Raw genomic sequence first — 11,486 nt, 5'->3', positions numbered from 1 at the left:
TCATCATCATCGTCATCTGCATCAGGATCCGCGCAAAAGATGCTTTTCTCTGTTTGGAAAGAGCGAGACGGCAGCGGCTGCTGCCATCGAACCCGTCTGCTCATGACAGAGAAGTGCGTGTCACCCTGTTACTGTCCCGGCTTGTCCAATTTCACTCAAGTGGAATCAGCGGCACCGGTAGTTGCAGCGATTGCCCCTACCGACACGGCTGCTCGCTGTCTCTGGGCCCTTTTAGCGGGATATTCTTCTAGTAGGCTGATTAGTCATCAAGGTACATCAAAGTGCTCTTCCCGCCTTCTCAATGGGCCTCGACAAGCGAAGTGGAAAGTACGCCACCGCAACCAATCTGACGCCAACAACGGCGCCACGCAGTACGATGTTGGCAGGGACCGGCTTCGGAGAATAGTTCATCAACGGGAGTGAGAAGAGAAGAAAGCTCTTCAGCGCAGCAATGGTCTGGCTACGCATTGTCCACGCTGTTAGTTTTTTCTTCCAGAAAGACTTCTGGAAGACGTGTGATAGGCAGCAGGGACAATTGCGCTGCTGGAGTTGAAGCTCCACGGGACAGTGAGGCTCACGGGAACGGCGTTCTGGGCTACCTGTTGTCTCATATCAGTTTTATCTCGGGACCGGTGGCCTTTCGGTCACCTGGTTCGGACCTAACCTGCCCCGGAGCCAGTCTCAAACTTGAGAACGCACGGACTGCTGCAGGTGTCTGGCAGATGGTACCTAGCACTGGCGTCACCGCAGAAGAGTGTCCGTGCCCACTACGATGCTCGTTAGTCATCTGGGAGCTCCAGACTGCCCAGCAAGAGATGTACCCATCTTCCTCATGTCGTCGTCATCCTCGTCGTCTTCGTCCCCTCCACCATTCACTCCGCGTTTGGCCTTCTTGACCTGCAACGCGGCACAGCCGAAACCACCATTCGCCCCACAGTGTGCTCATGCGGGCGGTGCTGTGACGCAGGCCATACAGGAAAAGGGGCCAGGATCTGCTTCGGCGCCTGCCGACCTGTCTTCACATTGATGACACCACCAGCTGGGTGAGTGGACCCCGTGAAGACCCACGATAGAAGAGCCCGTCGGGGGAGCCTTCGCAGCCGCGCTCCTCGCTGCCCCCTAAAGCTCGGAAGTGCTGCTATACTGAACGGTAGAAGGACGTTCGGACTGCTCCTCACGGACGGCCCCGGCAGGGAACTGTAGCTGACCGCGCAGTGCGGTGCGCGGTCAGCTACCGTTCCCATACTTCTTCCCAGCTGGGTCTGTATCGTTCGCCATCTAGATATCACTGGGCGTGACTCCACAACTGCTTTCTGACATTCAGAGTTTTTCTTTCCTGTCCTCGCGGCGACGGCCACGTATTACTTTCAAGAGACCGACCTTCCTATTGAAGATCTGAGCCAGCTGGCTGGCAAAGGGGTTCTTGGCTCCGATCAGTTCGAGGAGTTTCTGCTTAATGACTTCTTCCGTGGCCTGTGGTTGGTACAGAACAATGTCCTCACACGTCGAAAGACTGGAGAGGGGACGGTTCTGTTATGGTTTGACTCCAGAGAGAGAAGCCCGCATTCCCGGCTCGGCTCTCACCACCAGTCTTCTCTCACGCACACTGAGGCCCATTTCCCCGGAGACGAGATAAAAAGGAGCTACGCTTTTTCGAGGGTTTCTTGGTTCACACCTGGCATTCTTCCATTGTCTCCTTTTTGTCGGTCAGCTCCTCAGAAAGGCTTTCGACCCGGCCACGAACGTCTTCGAGTTCAACACGCTCTCCAAGCAACTTCCGCTGTAACCGATTGTCCTCCTCCTCCATTAGCTTGAGGAGCTCCAATTCTTCCCGGAAGACCTGCACGGAGACGTGCCATGCTACCGCGCGTGTCCCCGAGCCGGAAATCGAACCGCTGCTAGTTGCGTTTACCGGCGGTTCTGTAGTTAAACAACCCGCCTACCCCGGTGGTGACTTGCAACTTGGCTGGCTTCCGACGTCGGGACACCACGCCAGCCGGTCTAGGAATAAACAGCCAGACTCCCTTGGGCCTCAATCGAGCACGCTTTGGCCCCTCTCGACACAGTGCGCGAAACTTGCACTAGCGGGAAAAGGGTCTGGGACTCGTCGAGTAGCCACTTTTCTGTTCCACTTGATAGGCACTAATCATAACTGTAAACTGAATAGCAAAGCCACTGTCAAAGCTACCATCTGGGTTCCTGTCTCCTGCGGCTAGTCCGTCTTCATTGCTACCGGGTCCGGGACAGTCGAGATCGGCTGCGCGTGGAGTGAGCGGTGTAAGGGGAGTTCAAGATTCAGCGCCTGGTGAGCTTACGAGGTGCTGCAGGTCCGCCAGCTTTGCCATCTCCATCAGCTGCCCGCGCTCTGCGTGTACAAGGCTCACTTCTTTGTCGAACTCAAGCATGGCAACACGGATCTAGCAAGAAAGCAGAGCAGGATAAGAAGCACTGTTGTCCTTGCCAAGGCTTTTGTGACATGCGCGTCGTTGCCTGGCAGCGCGGCCGGAGTCTTCGAACTTCGGCAGGACCAGTCTGCTGTAAAATGGAGCTTTTTTCATCGCCGCGCCACAGCCCCCAGCTTGCCAGAGTAGCACCCACTTGTCTACCCAGCCCTCACTGAGCTGTTGGGTCTCCACGTAGGCAGGACCGTGAATGTGGATTCAGCTGCCGTGTCGTCGCCCCGGGCGTGTCAGAGATCAGATGCACTCACATAAAGGGGACAAACCGACAAGCCCTGAACTCATTGCGCGAGTGAGCAAACTGGGGACGCAGCGAGTCAGGGGCTTTGAGCCATGGTAGCAGAGATTTATCCCTGAGAAGGAAGGCCTGCTCACTGTGCGCGGGTATGCTGCTCACAGTCCCCGAACAGGAAAGGCGTATCGACCGGTCTCGCTTTACTTCCGAGATGGTACGCGCTTTTGTCAAAGTAGCCACTGCAGCCCCTGGTCTTAAAACCAGGTAAAAATTTTCGACAGGACGGCTCCTGTTCAGATGCGTGTTCAGCAGAAGTTTGTTTCTTGACCTCACGAAGACGACCCCGGGTCTGTACTTTGTCCCTAGACCTTCACGGTCCCCCCTATACATCATCTTACCCCTCAACGGAAGACGGATGACAGGGCTTTCGGACGGGGCTGAAAGTTAGAGCTACCGGGACCTCGTGTTGCCAGTGCTTCACACCGAGATGTCCCTTCACCTCAACTGGCCGCTCTCGTCCTGTTGTACCCGCTTTCTTCGTAACTGCGCTTACCTTGTTCAGTATGGAAATGTTCTCTAGCTGTAAGTCTCGTCTCCGGATTTTCATGATCTTATCCATCTGTTGTGCTCGACTCCTACTCTTCGTTACGCCTCCAGATAGAGTCGACTGACCCCGAGCTTCTCCGTCCTGCTCTCTGCCCAGCTTAATCATTTCGTTGTGGAGTAGTCGGAGCTGTGCCGCTTTCAGTTCGGCGGTTCTCCGAGCCGCGCGGTCTCGCATCGCGGTGGTGACCTGGTGTTGCCCCGCGTTTACGCCGTCGCTTGCTCCGCTGCAGGTTAAGTCTCTGGAATCAGGGAGAACTCAACAAGCTGCTATTTTTCTGGGACAGCAGGAGGACAGGCGGGGGAATGGTATTTAATGATGGCCCTCCCGAGCATTCGCTGCTGGTTCCCGAAGGGTATTGCAACGTCCGTCCAAAACTCAGTTGGCCAGAGCACGGTGCACTTTATAGAGCGAGTTCAATACTGGAAGGAGCCGACTTAACCAGCAGCCCGGGGGCAGCATATCTGATTGTCAGAACTAATTCGCCCCCGCACTGAACAGCGTAGGCACCGATATGATATACGTCGCAGCCGCTTTGGATCCCGTGCGGTCTTTCGGAACCCGCGGCCTAATTGCTCGCCTACGTAACCTAGAAGTAAGAAGGGCAATTGAGTATGGAAGGCGCGGTATTCCGCGTCGCAGGCGTCACTACGGAAGTAGCCCTGTTCGTCTGACCGCTTCGGGAATTTGTTGCTCAGTGGCCCAGCGTCCCAGACCGCTGTAGACGAGCTCTCTTTGTCTGGATCGGGCTCTTCGGTCCCAATGTTCTTGCACGCGTTGAGAGAGCAGGTATGCTTGACCGGAATGGTGAGATGTTCCAAGACCACCTGACTCCCAGGGGAGAGAGCTTTCGCCAACCCGTGGAGATCCTCGCCGTAGGCGTTCTTGGGACTCGACGAGGCATTGCTTTTGCTGTGCTGCTTCTGCGGAATCCTCTGTTTTTCCAAGTAGGCTCTGGAAACCGACCAGAAGACAGCGCGCTCCGTAAAATAACAGAAAACTGCAGAGGTCAAGAACACCTCGTGGGGGGACGATTACCAGCTACCGCGCGCTCTTCCCCTCGCAGACAAGCGCGGTCACTTTCTCTCGCTTCGATCTGCTCAGGAGTGTACTGGAGACACTACCTTGCGCGATGACCTGCAGAGTTCAGCATGTAAGTCGATAGTTCAACTCTAAGCAGAGAGGCCGTCATAGAAGTTCTGGTAGTCCCGAACTTCAGAGGAAAGTGCCAGGGGCGCCCTGCGAAGAAATCGGAGCAAGTTGTCCGCAGGAGGTCTCTTCCTTAACAACCGGCCTGCAGAGAGTCTTACAAAAGATCCTCGCGGGTCACTAGGGCAGCAAGCTGGGGGACGGCCGGAGCGTCCTGCTCTTGAACGACCTTTGAAATGGCATCGAGCAGACTAGCGTCTGCTGGTCCAGTCGTCTGCAACTCCTTGAGGTTTGCACGCAGAATTCGAAGACCTTGCTTTACTTCGTCTTTGATGCGAGTCTTCAGCTCAGCCAGATCGTAGATGAGTAGGTTGAATGCCACGATGCGTTCCTGGATGTATAGGATCAGTTCCCAAATCTCTTCCAGCTTCGTGTGCGTATTCACTCTGTCCACCACCAGACAGAACGCAACAGAGAAGCTGCTTGCATGGTCTGTGGCAGCATCCGCACGTGAGGGCCCGGATGGAGAAAGAGCCTCCGCTCATTTTTACTTTCAGGTCACCGCCGTAACAAATTTCTTCATCCGGCCTTCCCCGCCGGGCTGGCCAGTGAGGACGGTCAAGAGGTTCTCCTATGTGTTTGAGGAAGGGCGGGTGGGAAATACTTCGCGCTCAGCGTATGCCGACTCGCTTCATCCGAATGTCGATATACGGGACAACTTTCGCTTTCCTTTCAGTCTCGCAGAGGCCCCCACAGAAAATCATGGAAATACCAGCTACGTGCAAGTCTGTCCGACAGTTGTACTATGCCACAACAAACGCCGCCCCAAACATACACAGGAACCTTGTAGCCTGTCACATTGGAATAGGTTCATCTGCCAATCAACAGAAGCTTTAGCTGCGTTAGTGCTGCACTCCTCAGCTGGGGATGCGTCCGGACAGTTTTGCTGTGCTGGTCCAAACACGCGATGGCCTTGTTTGGAATCACTCCTGCAACCATACAACCGTCTGGGAGCCGCATTACTAGATGGGTTTGCTGAGGCCGCATAAGACTGACCAGCTTTTTAGAGTAACCCCACTCATCACATAGCAATCAAAAGTACAGCTACACACCTACACGTAGGTACGGCTGAGCTCCAAGGAGAGGTCTGAGGATCAGGCAACCCACATGCTATCGACTGCATAGCTTTCGTCTGTTTTAAGGCGGTGGCTTCCCATGGTTCTGATAGCCTCTTCTATCCGCTGCTGGTCTCTGGCGTCGGTGTAGTTCTCATCGTCAGGTTTCATAGAGAGAAGCCGCTCCTTTTGTCGGTATCGTTCTGCCCTCTGCTCTGCGCGGGCGTCCGTGCTCGCCGTGGCAGTGGCTGTAGCGCAGTCGCACGACACAGCTTCTCTCGGTCTCCCGTGGAGGTAGCACGAGTAACACCAACAATAAAGGCGTTAGCTACAATTGCTCTTAGATCCCGAGTAAACGTGAATTTGTTTAGGGTCGGTTGACATCGCGGGCCCCGCCTATTTTTTCAGAAGACCAACTTGGGACTGTAGCCCAGCCACACAAAGGAAGCCACCAACAAACCGTGCTGTCCTCGTGGATGCAGAGAGCTAGCGTGGCGGTGCTTGTGCCTACTGTGGTGAAGGCTGACACGGTTTTCTTTACTTTTGTTCGCAGTGCATCGTGTACAGACCACCTTGGGAGATGACTCACTCGATCATACACCCTCGTGTCCGTACTTGCTGTGGTGCTTGCCCCTCTCCGGACCAGCGACAGAAGTGAGGCTAAAGACTATCATGACAATGCTGTCATCTGTCTGAGGGGTCTGACGCTCTTCCTTAAATATCCGTTTCGTGCGACCTGCTCGTGTGGCGGTTCGCCCCGGGGCGCTGACTCGCCAGTGGCGTCTTCGTTTCACGCCGCCCCTACCGGGAAGACCTTCGTTCTCATCAGCCAACGTTCTGCCCCCTGCCTTGGCGTGAGGCACCCAAGAAAGCTGCGCGTAGCTGCAGCTCTACTGCGAACCTTTCCTCCCTTCTAGAACTGTAACTGGGTCGCTGCACCAACACCCTTTCGCAGCTTCCTGCGGTGCCGAGATGCCCGATTGCCCGCTGACTACTCTGTCGTTCTCTGAGACGGACAGTCGTTGCCGGCGTTGCCGGAACTGAATTCATACCTTGTTCGGAAGCACTCTTTTCTCCAGCTTCATTGCCACTCCTGTCGGACCCATCTGGGAGAACTGCACGCGCCGCCGTGTCAATCCGTGGCGAAATAGCGCCCTCACCCCCTCGCGGACTTGTGATTAGTCCCGGGAGTCCTCCTCCTGCTCTGGAGATTCTTGTATTCGGAGACTGGGCACTTCCTCGCCGAGCAGTAGTTGACACGCTTGCATTCGCTACGCTCCCGTGACTACTGCTATTGGATGTCCGGCGTTCAGCCGGACCTGTCTGACGCTTTTTTATTAGCGCTTGAAGGGCTTGCTGCTGAATCTGCTCCCGCAAGGGGATACGCTGATCTTCTCCTTCCCCCGCACACATTGACCGCCGCACCGCAGATGTGGCCTTAGCCAAAAAGGAAGTCGACTCGGCCGCTGCGCAGGGAATGACACCAGAGTTACAAGAGAACTAGAAAGCATGACTTGTGCAAGCCCTCAATTCGTGTCTACAGGGCGCTGAACTCCCGCATATGCACTTGTGCAAAGCCAGACTGGTGGTCCGGCCCAGGCCGTCAATGTTGGGAGAAGTCTCAGATCCCGCTAGTAAGCTGGCGCTCTCCCGCCTACGGTGAGGCTCTAAAGAGCTCCTTGAACCATCAGAACCACCACGCGCAACTGAAAAGAAGGAAGAGAAAAAGCTGCCCGCCGGAGGTCTGTGGACTAGTACGACAGCAAGGGAGGGATCTCATGCATGCCGATGGCTTCGTGGCGTAGCGCCCACTTCCAGTCCTTCCGCTCGTGCACCTGGCACTTCCATGGACCAGAAGCCTCAGCCGGCTGCATAGGGATACTTGGAGACGAGGACCCGCACACAGTCCATCTGCTATACCAGGCAGTATGTATCCACGAAGCATCCAGTTGAGGATTCTTAAGGAACTGACGCCTCCTCCTGCTGGTATAAACAGCTCCGTACACGTACATAAGCCGGCATCACTCTACTTGACCAAACACTGCTTCCAAGCTCCGCTACTAGACTTCCTTGCAGTCCCTGTTCCTTAGCCCCACGAGTATCTCTGCAGACTGAAATGTGTAACCAAGTGGATCCTTTTAGAAATAGCACTTCTTGAGGGCTGCTGGTGCGGCTCTGCCGCGTCCCGGCGGGATTATCTTTCTCCGTGTGTGGCCGGCACACCGCGGACAGTTAGTCTATCTTTTACTCTGTAACTTTCCCCTGCTTCTCTCCGTCCCACGCCGCGACGAAGTGCTCACAACTTCCATGAACGCGCGCCGCTGGAGGCGTATTCGTGCGCCAGCGCGCTCCACGGTTTAACAGTCCGCTCTTTCCTTCAAAATGAGACCGTGCATCCTTCAGATGAGACCGTGCATGCATAGTGGAGAAAGGAAAATGCACTCGTCTCCCCCATTTCTTTTGGGGACCGGAAATGCCATCCTATGTGGATGGGTCGCCCTCCTTCTTGGTGTTTCACCAGCCAAGCATCCGCAGCCTTGGCCTTCTCCTGGAATGGCCCGGTTCCTGCTATGTCTTCACACACAAGGGAATCGGGCCATTCCGTACTATAGCAAGAAGTACGGGCGTAGACTCCCCATGAGGAACACGCGGCTGTTCACGTCGTGATGGAGACTAACCATCAGTCTCATCGCTGGCCTGGGGGTTCGAGATCTTGCGCTTGTCTGTAATCGCGTCCGCTGGCTTTGCATTCCGCTCCCGGGAACTCAGTCGTCGTCTGACAGCGATGCCGCTGGAACTGGCGTTGGAAACGCTTCCAAGGCTCACTTTTCTCCTCTCAGACTCTGGGCGGCGCATGGCCAGTTGTGGAGCGTGATGCTGGATGCTGGCTAGCTGACACAGCCCGATTCACAGGACAACCGTGGTTGCGAAGGAGGTGCGGTCGCCGGAAGCATAGCCATGCCCATACAATGTTCACAGCAGCGAAAAGGAACAGGACAACACACTGATTGTCGGCAGACCAATGCCTATCTGCTCTATCTGCCTTCACAGCGTGGCCATGTATTAATGTGTCAAGCACACCGAAAAATGACTTCGCGATACTCCGCATTGCGATCCAATTGCTGCGTACCCAACACGTGTACTCTAGGTTGAGAATGGGAGACCTGAGTGGCCTTCCGGCTCTCCGACAGCGCATCTTGATAAACTGGCGGAGGGAGACGAGAGCTTGGCTAGGGGCACTAGCGAGAGGATAACTGCAGTAGACCGCGTTGCCTCGCGTGCACGCAAAAGCCTTCATCTGATTCAGTTTCTACTAAGGCCTGGGACGGCCGGCACCATTACTTCTCGGCGACCGGCCCCCCACGAAGCCAGCAGGGAATCACCGGGAGTAGCAGTTCGGACGTCGATGGTTACGCCTGTTTCTTCATGCTACCTAGGACCTCCACACTTCTCTCGTTTTCACTGGTACTTTCCTGAACCAAACTTTGGAAAAGCTGACGCCATTTTCCACGGCGTCTCGTGGCCACGAGAACTCCGCTTATCTGCCTTATCCGGACCTCCAGAACGGGCTTTTGTTTGAAACAGGGTAGCGTCCGTGTGGAAAGGTCGCTGAAGAACGCTTTGACGGTCACGACACTGAGTCGGTCTGGAAATTGCCTCTGAACAGAGGGTACGAAGCAGCTCAATTCGCGAATGCACCCCGGACAACTCGTGAGAAAACATACGAAAAGTGGAGCACTCGGCTATCTCATGGAAGACTCAACGAAAGAACCAGGAGCCTCTCAGCACTGAGTCTTGTCTCATGACGCCTTCACCTCTCGTCCCACGAATATAAGAATTACCCAGGAATGAGCACAAAGCAAGGGGTCGCATTGAATCTCGACTATTTCTCTGAGGAGATGTGTAACGTTAAGGTGCTCAGTGCTCGCTGCGCAGCCCCATAAGATGAAGGTCTCCAGTCTTTCAGTGACGCTTCGCATGTCATCTTCCACATTTTGGGGCGCCTCAACCGGGCCAGACTGACGCGGCCGCTCTTCCTGTATTCGCCCGGCCAGCTGCGCACTGGTGTAGGTTTCATTTCTAAATCGGACATTCCCGCAGCTTGATCTCCGCTGCGCGATAGAAGTAACTCAATGCAGCTTACGATCAACTTCATCAAGCCGATGACAGCGACTCGAAGCTTCATTTCCAGCTGCTGCTGGCACGCTCTAACCTCAGTGGTTAGCTTGTCCTTGAATGCTGACAGGAACTCTGGGTCTGCTACCATGCCCTCGTTATCCGAGTGGTCCAGGTGCAGAGGCAGACGCCTCCTCCTTTCCCAGATGTCCTGGAAAACAGCCAAGAGACACCGAGATAATATTCTCGGACTACAACAGCACCTCCATCTCGCGGAAGAAAATATGCATGCATCTGCAACCGAGCCCGAACGCCTTCGACAGCCTCCCACGTTGGCCTCCCCTGCAGCAAGGTTTCTGACTCGTGTGTGCACAGCACGGACCGAAGAGACAAGCATAATCATGGAGTACCCGGCCGTTTACTCACTGGGTACCAAACAGAAGAAGGGCAAAGATGCAAGAGAGATACAAGGTGCCTAAGGAGGCACCCTCGAAGAAATGCCCTCCTCGAGCACGACCAGTGGACACATAGCTATCCATCGCAAGAATTGAGCGAAAGAATGCTCATCCCAACAACATATCTGACTACCAGCACCAGCATTATAGTGGCTACTTCGCCCTTGTGCTAAGACCGAGACGAAGAAAGAGCCCACAAACACTCTCTTCGTGACACCCAGTCGCACGAGAACGATGGCTACGTCGCCGCTGAAATCGGGGCCGACGCGGCTCCGGAAAAGGGATTTCGTCAGAAAGAAAACCCATTCTGCAGCGGACAGTTCCAGACCAGCTAGAGGTCTGTCTATACTTCACTGCCACAAAAGGTCAGCGGCTTTGGCGACAAAACTAAACCGGATGCCCTCCACTCGACAGAGTAGAATTACGGGTGCAGGTGCACCAGGCAAAAAAGTTGTGGTCCCTCTGGCGCAGCGAAGAGACCGTGCAACGCCTCGAGAGCGAACTACGGTCTTCGAGTCAAATAGCCGTAGCGTATCTCTTGACGTGATCGAACAGGGCTCTGACTGGAATCCGCAGGCGCGCTCTACGTGCCGTGTATCACGTACAGACGGGTGTGCACCTGTGTAAATTTCTGAGGTCCCACAGATAACAAAATGTACGCTTCTAGCCGAGCTACAGCAGTTTCGAGTAAAGTCAGGCTTTTTTTACCACATAGCGCGCCCGCAGTGTAGCAATCCGTTGTTGCATCTTGGTCTTTCGATCCGCCGCAGCCGAAAGCTCCTCTTGTTTTTGACGATATACGTGAATTTCCTAAAACAGCACGGCGACACGCAGGCGCAACACCCCAACAGGGCGGCCGTGCTTGTATTCACAGAACCGGCAAGTAGCTCTGCGTAGATAGGCAGTTTTGACGTGTGAAGAACTGGGCGAAGCTTTCTGAGCCGCCTCAGACGAGAGCACCCGCGTGCTGCTATAACTCTTTGGACATAGTCCGATAGAAAGGCTTCAAACTGCCAACAAGATTTTACCCACGGTGTTTTGACCTATCTTATGTCTGAATCTCCCCTTGCTTCCTGCCCGCAAGTCAGTTCCATTGTCTTTCCCAGCTATACTCAGGCCAGCCTTGCGTCGTTCCCATCCTCCGCAAACTTATACCTCCAGAGAAAGAGCTCCGGGTTCCGTAATATCCATCCAGGCATCGCACTGCATAAAAGCCTCCTTTTCCTTCTTTTTCCGTGTCCTTTCCTCCTCCTCCGCTGCCTTCAACGCGGCCACCTCAGCAGCTTCTGCAGCTTCAACCTCAGCCACAGCTGCCCGAGCCGCCTCAGCTTCATTATGAGACGCTGCTTGTTC

General features: G+C 54.9%; 1 protein-coding gene across 1 annotated transcript; it reads left to right on the top strand.

Annotated features, from left to right (window-relative positions):
• Nucleotides 1–5: 5 nt before the first annotated feature.
• CSUI_002623 (uncharacterized protein) lies at nt 6–6,683 on the top strand. Its single transcript, XM_068062823.1, has 5 exons — nt 6–2,305; nt 2,859–2,908; nt 3,352–4,087; nt 4,250–4,451; nt 4,908–6,683. The coding sequence occupies exon 1, from the start codon at nt 40–42 to the stop codon at nt 421–423; it is 384 nt and encodes a 127-aa protein (XP_067925207.1). The 5' UTR covers nt 6–39; the 3' UTR covers nt 424–2,305; nt 2,859–2,908; nt 3,352–4,087; nt 4,250–4,451; nt 4,908–6,683.
• The last annotated feature ends 4,803 nt before the right edge of the window (nt 6,684–11,486 follow it).

Source organism: Cystoisospora suis, assembly GCF_002600585.1.
Source record: "Cystoisospora suis strain Wien I chromosome Unknown contig_1085, whole genome shotgun sequence".
Taxonomy (NCBI): domain Eukaryota; phylum Apicomplexa; class Conoidasida; order Eucoccidiorida; family Sarcocystidae; genus Cystoisospora; species Cystoisospora suis.
The sequence above is the reverse complement of the archived record's forward strand: the minus strand, read 5'-3'. Positions and strand labels throughout refer to the sequence as shown.